Source organism: Cryptotermes secundus, unplaced genomic scaffold, assembly GCF_002891405.2.
Source record: "Cryptotermes secundus unplaced genomic scaffold, Csec_1.0 scaffold799, whole genome shotgun sequence".
NCBI lineage: Eukaryota > Metazoa > Arthropoda > Insecta > Blattodea > Kalotermitidae > Cryptotermes > Cryptotermes secundus.
In genome coordinates, this window is record NW_019723913.1 from 1,254 (window position 1) to 19,714 (window position 18,461).

General features: G+C 40.8%; 1 protein-coding gene and 1 long non-coding RNA gene across 8 annotated transcripts in view; one reads left to right on the forward strand and one right to left on the reverse strand.

The window, feature by feature from the left end:
* Positions 1–765: 765 nt before the first annotated feature.
* On the forward strand, positions 766–13,950 carry LOC111862154. 6 transcript variants are annotated; one of them, XR_002842383.2, is made up of 5 exons: positions 766–852; positions 2,195–2,390; positions 3,332–3,441; positions 4,446–4,685; positions 13,271–13,950. It is a non-coding gene; the product is annotated as an uncharacterized LOC111862154 (long non-coding RNA). The 6 variants fall into 6 exon arrangements; XR_002842381.2 differs by lacking the exon at positions 13,271–13,950 and adding an exon at positions 10,962–11,058; XR_002842382.2 differs by lacking the exon at positions 13,271–13,950 and adding an exon at positions 6,891–6,925.
* LOC111862153 (UPF0488 protein CG14286) overlaps positions 11,297–18,461 on the reverse strand; it is a 17,678-nt gene continuing 10,513 nt past the window's right edge. For both annotated transcript variants that reach the window (XM_033750576.1, XM_023847333.1), the window contains exons 3-4: positions 17,407–17,541; positions 11,297–11,868 (exon numbers count right to left, since the gene is read on the reverse strand). In XM_033750576.1, coding sequence (XP_033606467.1) covers positions 11,648–11,868; positions 17,407–17,541 — 356 coding nt within the window. In that variant the 3' untranslated portion in view covers positions 11,297–11,647. The remainder of the gene's footprint in view (positions 11,869–17,406; positions 17,542–18,461) is intronic.

Sequence of the window (18,461 nt, forward strand, 5' to 3'; positions counted from 1 at the left end):
TCTGGTGTGTTTTAATGATTACAAATGATTATTTTACAAGTACTGATGTTTTTACATATATTGTGGGGGGGGGGGGCATTTTCTCTTTGACATGCAGCCACCCTGTCACCGTGGGACATAAATACAGAGACCTGGTCATCTGGGTTAACTGTCTGATGCAAGGCTGATGACCTTGCACTGTAATAATAATTGTTGCGAAATTGGTGATGTGAATCTAGGTGCACTAAGACATGAGACAGATGTGGAAGAATCTTGTAAGGAAGTGTGAAATAGATACCACAATGAGAAAAAACAGAAACTTTAATTGATTGATTGATTGATTGATTTCGTCACTGTAGATCATTGTACATGATATAGGACAAGTGAAGTTAATTCTGAATATTAACAATTTAATATATGAGTAAGATTAAAATTACAATAGTTACAATTGTTTACAGTTGATTACAATTTAGAATGTTAGATATTCTTATTTGTGGAGAATTTGATGGAATGAAGATGCTAGTAAGGAGGTTTGTGTAAAAGTGTAAAAGCACAGAGGAAAGTAAGTATATGCTTATGTTTCATCAGCAGAATGTAGGGCAAAATCATGACATAAAGATAGCCAACGGATGCTTTGGAAAGAAAAGTGGCACGATTCAGATCGATTCAGATATATGAGGAGGACACCAAAGGAATGGACAGCAGTTTTAACCACTAGTAGCGCTGTAGTTGCAGTGTGGAGTGGGGGTATCGAGGTTGGAGACCGCGCCACTGGCGGAGTTATTTTGAAGCTGTTTTGTTTAGGGGTAGTCAGCCATTTTATCTGTTGGGTGGTTTAAGGCGAGGGAAGTTTGGTGAGGATTTTGTTGAAATGTAAGTAGTAACAAGAAGTGTTTTGGCGATATTTATTCATTTAATGTGGACATTATTTGAGAATGTTTAATATTGTTTGTGAATGAATGGTTTTCTAGGTGTATTGACGTTTTTGTAATGAAATCGTGGGTTGCAAATGCCGTAAACACTTTCAGCACAGGGAATGTAATTTCAGCTTTCGAATTAACTGGAACAGTACGAGTTCATTATTATCATTGCTTTAGGCAGTCTTAAAGAGTTTTTAAGACAAGCATAACAAATCTGCGCGTCAGAATAAAGCTTAATATATTATGGTAAAGGTAAAATGATTTGCAGGTCAGGAGGAGTGAGTTAAAGAGAGAACCAAGAATATAAAGTAGTCTAGAAAACTTTGAAGTTGCGATTTAACCATTTAATTGTCAGTGGAAGTAGGGATGTATTTCTGAGTTTCACCCCACAGACTATAGCAAAACATGTGCATTAAATTTCTGAAATAGATACTGCTTAAACAAGTGCTGTTATTCCAGTTATTTTTTCTTTCTCCCAAGTTAGGTTCCTATAGTTGTGGAAACTAGAAATAGGGCTTATGAATAGTTGAGTGATTGTTAGCTTCTGAAGAAGGGCACGTTTCCCCGGCATTTGTAAATCTTGGTGTGTGCATGGCGTCTTGGGGAATAACAAAGACGTAAGTGAGAAGTTCTCCATCTGTTATTACATGACGAACCTCCTGTGAGGGCAGTATGATGAACATACATGGGTTTCACAGTTCACTGATAACCTCCAAAAACCCACAACACATTTGTATATGAAAATAAAAATGTGTCCTGCCTACAGTTAGGAAATTCCCGTAAAATTGCAGCTATAATAAGATGATAAGGAGGAGAGAAGAGCATGCTCATTATGTTAGCTCATTCATCTTAATGTAAGAGGCTTTTTTCCCGTGCTGTTTTGGCTGCAACAGGATATTTAATGTGGAGAGTTTACTGGATGAAAGGGTATTCTTTTTAGAGATAAGAGGGAGAGAAGTCAAATTTTATAGCGACATTTGAATGTAGATGGATAGAGGGGAACACGTTCCCCTCTTATATTAATATACGAGGATATGATGATGATTGTTAATGTAGGGCCTTTATTTTTTCTGTGTCACAGAAATTTTTGCCTTAATAATAAGTTGAGTGGTGTATTATGTGAATCAGCTCAATGTGCATGCGGTGTCTAAGATGAGACTGTAGTTTTGGAGAGATGCAGTCCTAGAGTTTATGTGTTTTGTATCTGTTTTTCTCATGAGCATGATAGAATGTGTGTATCAGTCACATGTTCTGTAGGATTCAGCTGTATTGTTTCTCCTTAACTTGTTTTTCAGTGCACAGTTATGCATCAGCACATGAATTTTGTATGTGCTCCACCCGTTCACCCCGTTCCTTCAGAGCAAAATGGCCGCTGCAGATCTTTTCTTAGCTTGCAGAATAGTAGAGCATCCAAGAGCTGTGGAAGATGTGATAAAGAGAGGACACAGGTGCCTCCACCCAGAGCAGCCTTGGCTCAACACAGCGTCAGAGGTTAGTGAATTTTAGCGACTGGTTTTGTGCTGTTTGGAATGTATTGATGATGCTGATAATTAATTGAAAACTTTGGTTTCAGAAGTTGTTTTGTTTTTCTTAATTTTGTTTGTTTATGATTTGTTTACTAATACTGTCACTAGGTCGGACTTTTTGTAGAGGCAGTTGTGATCTAGTATGAGGTGCCATGCCAGCATCTGCCTGTATTTGGAGCTGGAGGTTCTTCCACTCCTGTTTATTTTCTATTTGTAGTTCAGTGACAGTAAATGAGACTCAAACTGCATCGGATGGTAATAACAATTGGAAGAGATGTGGATGGAAGCAGTAATGGTATAATTTAAGTTACTGCCTCACCTTTTTCCTGAAGGTAGTGAGGAAAACCAGGAAAAAGTCCTCAGCCAGCCTGGGTAGTCAGTGCCTTGGGCAGAATTCAAACCATGGCTCTTCAGAATACCAGTCAGAAGTGTGACCACTTAACACACCTAACTTGTGTCCATAACTGTGTAACTGTTAAGGTGGCTAAAAATTCAGAGTTTCATTTTGATGTTAGGAGCAATGATGTGGTTTGCAGGTACCTGCTGTATTGTTCTCCACATCGTTCCCTTGTGACCGAACCTGGGCTAGACACTTCTATCACATGCCAGTAATGTGAGGGGATGGGCAGTACCTCGTGTATCTGCTGCCCTGGTTTCACATGCTGACTTAGAACACTGGTGAACAGGTGAACTGATGGGCCAAAGGTTCTGTTGTAACGTGTCCACCGTTTCCATTATTTGGCGATAGATAACAAGTAGATACAGTGCATCTGTGAAAAGTATGAGAAGTGAAAAGCTTACGGAAACTTTCCTTATTGTTCATCAGAGACCCGTTATATTCATTGCATTCTCCAAACCCGTAGAATGTCTCGTGATCTGTTACTGATATACGATATTGTCTTACAGATATACCTGGCACAAGCACAGGAGCTGGCATTCTGTGAAAATGTCTTGCTTTGACGTGTCCGTTGACCATCCGCACGCAGACATCGTGCACTACTTCCTTCTGGGTCGAGGTAAGCGTCTTGCTGTGACTGCAGAGGGATGAGGTAAGTGCAGGCTGCACAGGTGCGTCTAAGAAGACAACTCGAAGAGCTGGATTGTTTTGTGCTGTTGTGAACATTGTGTGGAATTATATGCAGTGTATTTTTCGAAACTTATGGGCACGTATAGCCACTATGGTTGTTGCGAAGAGAGAGAGCACACATTGACTATTTATTCTAATGTGGCAGTGAACATCAGCATGACTACAGATAATAAATGATGGCTATTTCTTAACCTCACTTTTGTGTTCACTTGGTAGTGATAATGATGATTATCAGCAGCATCACAGTTGATGTATGTTTTTTCTTTCCTAGGTTGTTTCCCTAAGTGTTGCCTGTGTGCTTATCTTAACGCTCATCATGGTCTTTATTTCCTCCTGTCCTTCCTGTAATATCTCTTATTGTTTTGTGGCTTGTTCTTCTATGCTGTGCAGAGAGTCAGGTTGACTCCGAAATTCTCATCATCTATTTATAGGTTACCAGTATCAGATATCGGGTCTTTGATGCTTACTCATTTATGTAAACGGTTTTATCCTTCAGGTGAAAATAGCATGATGAATCTCACATATCTGCATCTGCTTGCCTTCGTATCGATGCCTGTCTTCATTGCGTATTCTTCAGCATGTATAAACCTCCTTTTTTATTGTTTTTCCTGTTTGTGTGTCTCAGCCAACTTTCCAGCTGGCATTGCTCTTAACCAGAATGCGTATGGCTTACATTGGCATGAGGAGGTGGAAACAGTAACAATTAACTTAATATTAATATTTCAGTTAATGACATGACATATAAGAATACACGATCAAATTGCCGCAAGTTATAATAGAAATCGAGACACTGTTAATATTGTTTTGACATACAGAATTTACTGTACGTCTACTCTGTTATAATTAAGGTAAATAAGTATTTGTCATTAAGATGATATAGACGAACTTCGTCATATATTTCAAGGAAGTGAGAGAGTGATTTTTTTCCTTCAGGTCAAATTTTGGAGAATTAGACATCCTCGAAGGAGTTTGCTGCTTGGCGTGCTTTGCGTCATCCTGTTATGAACCGAGTTGCAATGAAACAGATCTGACTATGACATGCGATAGCTTCAGTGATGTGGTGTGTTGAAGAGATTTGAGTAAAATGGATCTAGTACAGGTCATGTTCCATAGAACAAGTGTCTTTTTATGACAGCAGAAATGGCAACGCCACACCACACCATCATTTGTGCGGTAAGTTGTACAGCATCAGAGTACTTTATAGGAGTTTTATTAGTTGTTGTGTGCTTTAGACTTAATTTTCAACTATTATATTTTGTGTTTTAAGGTACATGTGGTTGTTTGCGGACGGCTTCTTTCTCCAAGTGATACTTGCTTGTCTGCCTCAGCTTGCTTGTAGCTAATCTTTGAGTCTGCCTGACTGCCTTCGTACTTCGCCATCCATGCAGCTGGCATTATGCTTACCTAGTATGCATGGGGTTTCCATTGGCCAAAGATATAGAAATGCTCACTATTTCCTTAGCATGAAACTCTTCACTTTGTAATGTAAGATAAGAAAATGTGATGTAGTTGATTTAATTTGTAATGTAATTTTGTGACTGTTTAATAGTGTTTGACATACATATTTGATTAACAGTGCTCTCTCATAATTAGGGTAATTAATATTTGTCGTTCTTATGATTTAGTTGTGCTTCAAGACATATTTCTGTGAAGCTAGTCAGTTTCCATGTCCTTCAGGCCATAGTCTGGAGACTAAGATAGCGTGGAATGTTGCTGATTGTGGTATCACTGTGTCACCCTCAATAGAAGTCAGCGGCAATGTAACAGTTCAGACTGAGTGAGGAGGCAAAAGTCAGTGGAATGTGGAGAAGTGTGTTAGTGAAAACTGATCTACTCCTGGGTATGTTACCGAGACGTATGTAGCCTAGTGACAGTGGAAATGATACCACCTACCACCACACCATACCACCATTTACGAGGTGACATGTACACCAGCATTCCCTTCTGTGGAGTTATCTTAATTGTTCTGTTAATTTATACATAATATCAACGTGTTACATGTTGAATTTTAGGTAACATATCTTAGTTATGTAAACGGTTTTTTCCTTCAGGTGAAAATAGCATGATGAATCTCACATGTCTGCATCTGCTTGCCTTCGTATTGATGACTGTCTGCATGCATATTCTTCAGCATGTATAAACCTGCTTGTGTGTCTCAGCCAACATTCCAGCTGGCATTGCTCTTAACCAGAATGCGTATGGCTTACATTGGCATGAGGAGGTGGAAAACACAAAGAATTAACTTAATATTAATATTTCAGTTAATGACATGACATATAAGAATACGTGATCAAATTGACTCGAGTTACGTGGGGCAATCCAAGTTTCCAAAATTTGAATTTTGCGCGCTAATGGTTATGAGTACATCAAAATACTGCTGTGTGTCTCCTCACACATCCTTGAATCAGTGTGGCAAGCGGCGTCGAGTTGAGTGGTTGGGTTTATTGTTGGTGAACGTATTTCCATTGTTGTGTTTCCGTGAGTTTGTGGTTTTGCCATGGCTGACCTGAGAGAGCAGCGTGTCTGTATAACGTTTTGTTTCAAACTTGGGAAAACCGCTGCAGAAACACACCAAATGTCGAAGCAAGCTTTTGGTGAAAACAGTTTTGGACAGAGACAAACTTTCAACTGGTATAAGCGTTTTAAATATGGCCGAACATTGACTTATGATGACGATCGTTCAGGACAGCCGTCAACGGGCAAAACACCAGAAAATGTCGTGAAAGTTAGGGATCTGATTCTACAAGATCGTAGACTGACCATCCAAGACCTCTGTAACATCTTGGGACCAAGTTATGGTACATGTCAACGAATTTTGTCGGAGGAACTGAACATGAGGAGGATTGCGGCGAAGTTTGTGCCACGACTGCTGCAAAATGAACAGAAGCAGCATCGCTTGGAAGTCTGCAGGGAACTTCAGCAACAGCTTCAAGAGGATCCAAACTTTCTTTCGAAGGTTGTCACTGGTGACAAAAGTTGGGTTTATGACTATGACCCTGAAAGCAAGCAGCAATCGTCACAATGGAAGAGCCCTTCTTCACCTCGGCCAAAAAAGCTCGACAAGTCAAGAGCAACATTAAGTCCATGTTGATCTGTTTTTTTTATATTGACGGGATTGTTTATAAGGAGTTCATCCCTCCTGGTCAGACAGTCAATAAAGAGTTCTACCGTGATGTTCTAAGGCGTTTGAGGGAGAACATGAGGCGAAAACGTCCAGGGAAGTGGCGCATGAATGACTGGGTACTCCACGATGAGAACACACGACCGCATACTGCTTACATTGTGCAGGAATTTTTGGCTAAAAACAAGATGGCAGTTGTTCCCCACCCACTGAACTTGCCAGACTTAGCTCCATGCGACTTCTTTCTCTTCCCCAAGATGAAAATCAAGTTGAAGGGGTGAAGATTGAGGAAGTTCAAGCGGAAACGCAGATGGCACTAAACACCCTAACACAGAAAGACTTCCAGGATGCATTTGAAAAGTGGCAGAAACACTGGGATCGGTGTATGAGCTCCCAAGGGGACTACTTTGAAGATGATGGTGCAGAATAAGATCTAGGTAAGATATAATAGTTTTTATTAATATATTTCGGGAACTTTTGGATTGCACCACATATATATGAGGAGTGTTCCATATATGATGCCTATTCTTTTTAATGAAGACTACAACACATACAGAAAGCATTAAATAGAGCAACATTTCAGCTACTTACAGTTATTTTTCCACATAATCATCACATTCGTTATGCACTTTTGCCAGTGATGAACAAGAGCCTGTACGCCATGCCTGCAAAAGTCTGCGCCAGCAGAAACTAGCCACTTTATTACAGCTGCAATGACAGCATCGTTGTGTGGAAAATGTTGCCCTCATAGTTCATCTTTCATAGGCCCAAAGAGATAGAAGTCTGAAGGTGCTAAATCGGGGCTATAAGGTGGATGTGGTAGGACAGTCCAGCCAAACTTTGCAATGTGCACGGTGGTCGCTAAAGTGGTATGGGGGTCTAGCGTTATCATGTTGCAAGCGAAAGGTTGTCTGCTTCTCTGGCCTGACTCGGGAAATTCGGGCTTTCAGCAGAGTCAGCGTCGTCTTGTAGCGTTCAGAATTGACAGTCTCACCAGGCTCCAGGAAATCCAACAAAATCACACCCCACCTATCCAAAAAGACCATGCACATCACTTTCCATGCCGATGGCTGTCTTGAACTTTTTTCTTGGGGAATCCAGACATTGCCACTCCATGGACTGTTTTGGATTCCGGCTTGTAGTGGTGACACCACGTCTCATCTCTGGTGATGATGCTGTCCAGAAACTTGTCACCTTCAGCCTCAAACTGGTGCAGCAGGTCCTGACAGACTTCCATTCGATGAGTTTTGTGGTCCTGTATAAGCATCCGCGGGACCCACATGGAACAAACTGCAATAATCCAGCTTCCCCAACATCGTTTCCAAAGCATTACAGCCGATATTAAGCCATGCACACAGTTCCCTGGTTGTTATCCGCCGATCTGTACGGATGAGCTGATCAAGGTGCTGTTCATTGCAAGGAGTGGCAGCTGAGCAGGGACGCCCATGGCGTGGCTTGTCGTGCACTTCACTTTCGCCACTGTTGAAACGCACTACCCACCGCCTCACTGTGCTGACATCCACTTTATCGTCTCCGTATAACCTTTAGCAATCATCAATGGACATCAATGGGTGCAATTTGTTCGGCAGTGAGAAATTCATTAACACATCTCTGTTTCGTATTCACTTCTATGTCAGACGCCATTTTGGTAGACTGCTCTGCTGTCCCTATCTGTCGCACTACAAACAAACTAACAGTACATTGGCGGGAAGCTTCAACCTTTACAACACCACCACCACCAACATCCAGCTCAGACGTTACATATTAACACAAAAAATAGGAGGCATTATATACAGAACACCCTTCATAAATCGGAAAAACGAGAGTGCAGATAATTTTTGACCTCACGTATGTAACGAAAAGAGCAATTTTTACAAATGAAAATTAACTGTAATTATTTTGTCATTAAATGCAAAATATAATCTTTATTATATATGTTATGAAGTGCCAAAGGACTTACCCGTAGTTTTTTCTTCCATCTTGAGACATGGTGATTTTGTGAATATAATCACACTATACACAATATTTTGTTCAGACTGTACACGAGTTTGAACTGCGTAACTTAACAGTTTACGATACCTCACTTTCTGACGCTCTTTTGCCACATCTCGAAGCAGTTCATAACACAATGCCCAACATCACACTTTTTACAATAGAAAAGTGTGCTCCCGCTTTTCTTATTTAGCCAACACACACGTCTTTGTTTCCTTTTTTGTTGGCCAGTGTTGTCAGTTTTATAGTACTCTTTAATTATTCTTGTATAAATATAAAGCTTTAACTTTTAACTATCCTTAAAGTAACTATACTGATTATGTTTTAACACTGAAAGTCTTGGCACATATTGATCCCTGGTTGGGCTTATCATAGTATCAACCTAATTATATTCTTATATTGACACTGTTGATGTATCATGATACTGGGATTACTGCTTCTGATAACATACAGTGTTCGATACAATATGGTAGAAATATTTTACATTTATTTAAGTCTTCTATCATATGAACTCTAAACTCCTCAGTTAATTTACACTCTCATAGGATGTGGTTTATAGCTTCTTTGGCTTTGTCACATTCACACATTTCTGTATTAACTATATTAAATTGAATAAATCACTTTTTTATAGACAATACTGGTCTACTTCTGATTCTATTTATTGAGACAACAGATTTTCTTTGAAACTTGAATCTCTGGAACCAAGGTTTTCCATTGTTTTGGCAGTAGTTCTCAGAGTACTTCCTTTTGTTTCTGTTTTCCTGAATTTCTGTGCCACTTCTTGGTTGCTACTCTCAGTTTTGTCTTCCAGGAGCTCTTCAAGTCTGTTAGAAATAAGTATTGACCATCTTCAACTTTTCTAATATTCTTCTTTGCTGGCACATCCATTATTTCACTGAGGAGAATACCCGTGTGTGCTGGAATCCATACAAATTCAATATCCCATTTATGTTTCTTCAGTGTCAGTAGTTTGTCTTTTATTTGGAGTATTAATGCTGAGGTTTTTTTTTTTTGTTAACGATCTCTTGTTAAGGCACATGAGTACACTTCTAGAGTCAGAACATGTGCAGTTTGTTGTATTGAGTGACTAGTGACATCTCTTGCCTATTGGAATGAGTTGCATGTTCTTAGTAACTCTCAAAAAGAGACATTAGATATCACCGATGCATGTTCCCCTCCCTCAATCCTATTGCTTCCCAACAGGTTCGTTACTGAAATATCTACTTGTTCAGAAAATGGCCAATTATCACGAATTTCAGTGCATTTCACAAAACACAAAGTTTTGCAGCCATAATCAGAAGTGCTAGCCACTGTAAATCATCCAGAGACAGTTAAATTCAGCCCATATCTTCATGCGGGTATTTTCAGAATAGACTTCAATGTTATCTTATCATGTGAGATGGTTTCATATTGTCATGTTATAGAGAGTGACTATAGATGAATTTGGATTGGTAACTGGATTTACTGAACTCTTAATCAACTTGTGACTATATTTTATGTGTACAAATCACTGTCACACGCAAGTTAGTGTTTGCCGTCACGGTCTTCACTGCACTGCTTGGTAGTGGCTTTCAACAGTGTAGCATCCTTGGCTTTTGTGTCCAATGGCTCCTATCCTCGTTGGCCAGCAACTTTCAGCTACAGCTCCCAAGATGTACTGACTAGCTTCTAATTGCCAAACTCACTCATAACGCACAACTGACTCCTTATGTAGCCGCTGCATGGACTGCATAGAAAACACTTCTCCCAACAGTTATTCTTTTGCTGTCACATAGCCATAGCATGGACAGTGTTCAGAACACTGCTTCCCATTATTGTATCCTCCTGTTGCTGTGGAATTGTTGTGCTTGTGACTGCTGGCAGGGCTACAGGACTACATGCCACAATATCTACATCTCTCACCTCTTAATAACCAAGCCTCATGCTGTTTTTTTACACTGTCAGTATGATGATACCATGCACCACTGTTATTTAGGTTCCTGAGTTGTGAACTACTGCACTGTTAAAAATTCATCACTTAGGAATGAATCCAAAAATGCTGCACACCACTATATAAACACAGAAAAAATGACAAGGCTTCAGTACATGATATAGTACAACATACAAAAACAATACTGCATTCAAATACCTATTCATATTAATGAACTTTAACATAACATTAACTTTAACTATTTAACAAAAAGTGTATGACTTCAGATATGTTAATCTTTTATTTATGTATGTCATAAAGTTTACTTTAATACTTGGTGTCCCTCTGAAGACTGTCATCTTATGACTGAAATACATCAGGGATATAACAGTATTTCATAACAAACACACAAATTCCATGATTTCAGTCCGCAAGCAAACTATACCTACCGAGCAACAGCCACATGTTACCACAGTTAGTGCTAACTTTAGTGGATAGAGGGTGTCCCGTGGTCAGCACAATGAATCCCCACGGCCGTCAATTTCGGTTTTCTAGACCGGAGCCGCTATTTCCTTCAAATAGCTCCTCAATTATCACGAGGCTGAGTGGACCCCATTCCAGGCCCACTACTTCTCCAAAAATATCTGGTAGCGCCGGGAATCGAACCCGGACCTCTGGATCTGTAACCAGGAACGCTGACCGCTAGATCACAGAGGCAGTCTAACAGTATTTCATAAATAAAAGGAAATAAATTTGATACACTTAGATGGCAATTTCACATTTATTTTATAATATAAAATACATTGGAAAAATTAACACTATCAAACCTGCAGGCAGCCCTTTTTATTTACAAATTATTTCCTTTCAAAGAAAACCAAATCTCCCAACACTGATGTCATGATTTATGGAGATGTTTTAAATTTGCACAACATTTTGTAATCCTGTTAATAAAGCTGCTGGTTATGCTGCAACCTCATATATTCAGATATGTTACTTTAAGACAAAACAAATTTTAAAAAATACATACATTTCTTGAAAAAGGTAATAACACTTACTGGACCCCTTCATCACATTTTGAACATACAATTTTCAGTCAGAGGTCAATACTACTGTTCAAGAAGCTGGATGAGCAAAATTAAACCTAAAGTTGTTGTCTGAGCTCCTATATATGAAATTCCCATTGTTGGCCTTTGACTGAGTGCTTGCCTTTTCCTTGCTTAGTGGCACCTTGAAGTTGAACCTGAAGTTGTTCTGTGAAGGCTCACAAACAACAGCACTCTGCTTTATGAAGCAGGACTTCTTGTTTGGTACAGCAATACTGATCCTCTCGTGGGCTACAACATTCAATGCATCACCATGAACCAACTGGTATGGGTAATACAGGGCCTTCAACCATTGAGGAAACCTGGGAGCAGCGCATAGCAGACACAACATTTATCACAGATTGCTGCTGTAAGTGTAGATAGCAGAATCAGTCATTGGTGCTGATAAACGCGCGCCATTAGGTGGTCTGATCTTGTCACTGCAGTAAGTCACATTAATAGTCAGTCTGTGTTAGGGGTGTTGATAGGCAGTCGACATTTATACCGAAATGAAGTTCACTATTGAACAGCATGTTTATTGTTGAAACTTTTGCAAGGTAAAAACTTACAGAAAATATATCCGTAAGTTCATGGTTTCGTGGAAAAATAAGTGACCAATGATTCGTCACGGACTTACAGTACCACTACACCCCCAACTTTTCACTATGTAATGCCATTTGCTGTATAGTGTGAGAATTTTCATCGCTCCATATTCTTACATTTTGTGCACTGACATGGCCACTAATGTGAAACCCCGCTTCATCAGTCATGAACAGAAGCTGTGGATCCATGATTTCATCATGCACATTTTGCAGCAGCCAGTTGCAAAAACGAGTTCTTGCTGCATAAGCTGATTGTTTCAGCTCATGCACAACTGTTATTTTATATGGGCAAAATCTGATTAATTTTGTGGTTGTGAAAGCAAATCATAGCGAAACACCGCTTTTCTGTGCTAAGCGTCTTAACGATTTTAGAGGACTGATCTGCAGTCATGCCTCAATATCCCGAACCTCTTCTTCAGTCAGCACAATCCTCTTCTATTGCTTCTTTATGTCACACACTGAACCTGCGGCCTGCCACTTCTTCACAAGCTTGGATACACACGACTTTGTGGGAACTGGCGAGTCATGATATTTATGACGAAACTTACGGATACATTTTGTGTTAAGTTTCTTCCTTGCAAAAGTTTCGAGAATAAACGCACGCTGTTCAATAGTGAACTTCATTTCAGTACAAATGTCAACCGCCTATCGACACCTCTAACACAGAATGATTATTAATGTGACTTACTTCAGTGACAAGATCAGAACACCTTATGGCGCACATTTATCACCGCTAATGACTCATTCTGCTATCGGCAGTTACGGCAGCAATCTGTGAGGAATGTTGTTCCCACCCAGTGGTGTTGCAAAGTTTCTTCGACCATTGAACACAGTGTATAAATAGAATAAATGGAATATGTGTATTTGTTTTACACAATGTAAGGGGACCTGGTAGTTTACAAGTAAGGTGACTGAACTTCTGTACCAAGTTTTCCAGTTCAAGAATGTCTAAATCCAGTGCAAATTTCTTCCATCATCTCTGGTAAAAGTAAAACCTTGTAAATGAGAGTAATGCCAGGCACCCACTACAGCTTAAAGTGTTCAAACTGCAGGTACCTGCCAGCCATCCATACCATCCAGGGCACCCGAGACTGCCTCACAGGTTCCCATAACTTAGAAATGGATATCTTCACCAATGCCTAGGCTGGCAGAGGCCAGAAAAATGGAAGAGAGCATAACTGGAGGCGTTATCCATTACAACAACCAATCTCTTACAAGGGCCATTTTTTTGTCCATTTCTTCCCAATGACTCTGTCTGGGTTTCTTTCTTTACCCATCTCACTGAATCCCCCAAATACCTTTCCTGTAACCTGCCTTATAGCCAAGCCTAATCCTGAACCTACATACTTCAGCCTTGATGGAGTGGTCCTCCAAAATGTTGGTAACCACTTGCAAAACTACATGGTGTCACAACACAGAAGACCACACTTAACATTGTTGTTGAGAACAACATATTTATATACTGCAATTAATCAAGTACCACTACAGGAGGCTTATATACAGAATTTCAGAGAAGTTTTCACTGCAACAAAAACATGTTTTGAAAGTCCTGCTACACAGCTCATTCTAAAACCAAGTTTTGCATTCCCAAATGTGACAGTTCATCTGTTACCATCAGATGATGGTAAAGTAACTAAACTAAACAACAACTAAAGACTTTAGATCTTACAGCCAATTGTATATTGTTTATATTGTATGTATATATTTTAACTTTTAGAACATGTAAGGTAATGGTGGCTTCTAACAGTATTGATGTAAAGGTGGTTTCTGAAGACCTAAACATGTAAGGGCATGAATAACTGAAATAAGAAAATCTTAACCAATCACACTGGATGGAAGTATTTAACTTTTTCGCAGTAATATTACCCTCCCATCTGTGTATATATTGGAACATGTTTAGTTACCGAAGATGCCGTTCAGATCGTTAATTGGTTTATTTAACCTACAAGTATTGGCTACAATTAATTACAACAATGTTACGGGTTTCCACACTTTACAAACCCTACACACAAATCTCTTCACGCTGTCCTCTGAAGTCTACACGTATTCACAGTACGGGAGCTATACAAGTCTCTCTGTATTACACACGCGTCCGGTTCTCCTTTCCGCAACTGCTGCTATACTCAACTCTTTGTAAGCTGCTGCCTTCAGAACTGTCTTCGGCAGCTGATACACTTTAACTCGCTTCGAAGGCTGCTACACTTTAACTGTGTCACTCCTGATCACACACTAACTTTCATAGGCAGTGTAGTTCTCTTATAAACCCTCAGCTGGACAACGGGAAATGCCTCACTTTGTTGTTGCCTAGTCGCCGTGTTTGCCGATAACCTAGCAACGCTGTTGGGAGTTGTTTACAGCTATGTAGCAACTGCGGCATCCCGTGTTACATCACAGTGGGGAGACGGAGTGTTTGCTTAGCATTTACCCGCTTTGCATAGTGACCAGCATGCTGGGACTCGGCTCACTTTGGCACGTCACAGCTGGCGGGGGGGGGGCATCCATAGCGCAACATGTCACACTGCTCCCTCCTTAAGGCTGTTCGTCCCAAATAGCCTAACAGTGCATCCTCGTTCCTTTGTCTTTGGAGGCTGTTCTTGCAGCATCTTCTTTGTGTCCTGCTGCTGTTTCTCTTCTCCCCGTTGCTCTGCTCTCCAACCGCCACATCTTCCCCCTTTTTATGGTTGCTCGTCTCGAGCAGCTCCATGTGTACTACCAACATCCTCGACCTAGGGGTCTTCTGGATTCGGTATACCACATCATTTATCTGGGTCACCACTTTGTAAGGACCTTCCCACGATGCTTGTAGTTTCGGTGATTTCCCTTTCCTTTGGGTTGGGCGATAGAGCCAAACTCTGTTGCCTTCATCGTAACCTGCGGAGTTGGCCAGTTTATTGTACTGAGTTTTCATCTGGTCACTGGTGAGCTTTAGGTGTTGTCGTGCAGATGATCCACCAAGTCTGCTGCGTCATTGGTTGTCGGTAGTTCTTTGTCTGAGGGTACCCCAAGCAGCAGGTCACAGGGTAGTCATAGTTCTCGTCCAAACACTAGGCTAGCAGGGGTCAAGCCCATAGTGTCATGAGTGGATGCCCTGTAAGCTAGAAGAAAGAGGGGTAACCTCTCATCCCAGTCCCTTTGGTAGGATGCAACGACCTTCCGCAAGTGCTCCTCGATGGTCTTCACGTAACGTTCCACCATGCCATCTGACTGTGGGTGCAGGGGTGTAGTGTGCGTCTTGCTCACTCCCAGGCGTTGCAAAACTTCTTGCAGTAGACGAGACTCGAAGTTACGGCCTTGGTCACTGTGCAACTACCGAGGTATGCTGAAGCAGCAGAAGAAGTTGGCAACCAGAACTTCTGCTATTGTCGACGCCTCGATTCGGGATGGCGTACACTTCCGGCCACTTGGTAAAGTAGTCCATAGCGACCTCCTGGCGGTCCACCGTGTAGTTCGCTCAGAACATCCTTCACCCTGCTCCAAGGAATAATTATCTGGGCTACTTGACGTCTTCCGTTGGTGGATTCCCAGTCGCGCTCTAGTACGCCGTTTCTCACAGTGAGCGATTTCCACTGGGCCCAGTAGCTTTTGTACGTGGGACTCCGATCTGCGATATCCTGCCATTTCGGTCGCTGGCCGTTTTCTAAATCCTGTAGAATAGGCCCTATGTCTGGGTCTTTTAGCAGTTTCTCTCTTAGGGTAACCAGGTCCCAGCCGGCTGCCAGTAGGGTTCCAATAGCACATATTTGCTTTACATCTGCCCGTGTCTTGATTTTGTGGCAGTGCGCACATTGCTCTTGGCAGGGTTGTCTAGAAAGGGCGTCGGCGTTGTTGTTTCTGGCCCTGACAATGCACCAAAGTAAAGTTGTACTCCTGTAGATGCTGTATCCAGAGCGCAGTTTGTCCTTCTGCAGGCTACGGCCAACTTCTTCTGGGGTCCGCAATTTTCCCGTGTTGAATTCTTCAGATTTCGATGATTTCGGCCCCTATGCCTTTCCTTCTTCGGTTCTCCGACCGGCATTACTTCAGTGTCTTCTACGGGTACCTCTCGTGGTTGGCCGCCTCAAGTTTAATGTCCACTGAGGCCGGCTCTTCTTCTGGACATGCCTCTATTTCTCGGCAGGCCATTGTCACTCTGATTGGTACTGCAATGGGGACCTCTTCTTGTCGTGTCGCCGCAGGTTTCGTTTCCACTGAAGCCGGCTTTTCCTCTTCTTGAGACACCTTCGTCGTTTCTTGGCAGGCTATCGTCTCTTCCTCTATCTCTGGTTTAAATGTGGACACCATCTCCAGGTACTCAACATTTTAACTCCGCCAGATTTTCAAAGAATCTATCAGCTGCCTTTATATCATGATTTTTCCTGCATTCTTGTGAAAAGATGTGAACATATTGTAACATGTAGTACCGCTACTATGCAAAGAACACAAGAAGGAACACACGTTGCTCGGTAGTGACTTGGTGAACATGCTCCCACGGAAACAAGGTGCACACAACGATACGTTGGAAAAGGGGGTGTATTCTGTTGGGTCTGCTACATAGTGAGGAACCCAGGCCAGCTGAGCAGTTCTACTGGGTGAAGTGAAAACATTTAGCTGGTGGGTGGGTGAGTTCAGTTGGCAGTTGAGTCAAACTCTACAAGGAAGGCTGAGAAGAGATCATGCTATAGTTCAGATGATAGTTGACAAGAGTTCAGTTGTGGGATATCACCAGAGAGTAATGATGTAAGTGCGGAAAGCTGAAGAATCTCCACTGTTAAAAGCCACTGCCAGGGAATAGCTGGTGAAGACACAGCAGGCTGGAAAAGGCTTGGCATGTGCTATGGTGATTTGTGGCATGTGGAGATTACAGCAATAGCACTGTAATTACCTGTAGTTCTGAGTGGTATGTAAAAGTGGTCAATAAATCAAATATCAAATCCACATCCCATCTACAGTCACACCCCTAAGTCGTGATACTACACTTCACTGTCACATCTTACCACCATTTAAAGAAACAGTAAATACACATTTCTCTGGTCATCATCTTGCTATTGTCTATTTTCAACAAATTATCTCTACAAAACTTTCATATCGTCTGAAGATCATAAGCCATTTAAAATACAGATTCTCCAATGGTACGAGTTTCATGAAATTTGCCAGTCAAATTATTGCATACTATAATAAGAAACATTTCAACTCACTGGTACATACAAACCTTTACTTAGCTTCCTTTCCTCTTCTGCCATCTTGATTCGGTAATCCCCAAATAAAGACCTCATCATCTGTCGCTTTTTTATTACTGGAGCATTCTTACTCTTGAGAATGGCCAATGAATGAGCTCCATCTTGGGCTGTGAAATAAGGAAATAACTCCATGCACTCTGGACGAATTTTCAACTATTGCAGGATACAGACATAATAACTGATGTGTTATTTTTACATTACTTGAAAAACAATGATAAGATAATATTTGAATATAAAAATACAAGCATAACTGGGAAATTGAAGTAGATGATAAAAGGATCATATTCAAACCAATCTTACTAAAGCAGAGGATGTGACTGGACTCAGATGATTAAGGATTATTTCCATCTGTGAACTTTTGTTGTAACAATGATAAACTTTCATATTAACTGACCAACTAAGTAACCAATCAACCTGCTGGTTATAAAATCCAAAACTTCAACATCTCTGACCTGAAACCTATCATCAAAGCTGATTCTAAACCAGTTCAATCTATCTGACATATCTTGAACCTATCTTAACATATATTTTAATACTATCTTTCCATCTCCTCGGTCCTTTAAGTGGTTTCCTCAGGACTACATTTCTCAGCACCCACCTGGGTTACAAGCCTAGCACATCAAAATGCCTTTTAATTGTGCTCAAAGTGACAGTAAACCACATAAATTACAAACTTTCTCATTACTTAATTTCCCCACCCCACTTAAAACACCCCAGCTATTAAGTGAATTCATTTCAGTGGTATTATAATGGTTACGTCTTGCAACTGATAATCTATACTTATCACAACAAACTCTTTTTTAAATTCACTAAATTAACTGCTTTTCCATTTCTATTATGATGGGCAGTCAAATGAAAACAGGTCAGAAGCCAAATCATATTAAAGAACATTTCTTACCTCAAAAGTAATCTCCAAAACTGTTAATACATTTATCCCAATGGGAGATAAGACAGTCAATCCCAACCTTGAAAAAGCTTGTGGGCTGTCTACGGAACCACATCTTTACCCAACCACACACGTCTTTGT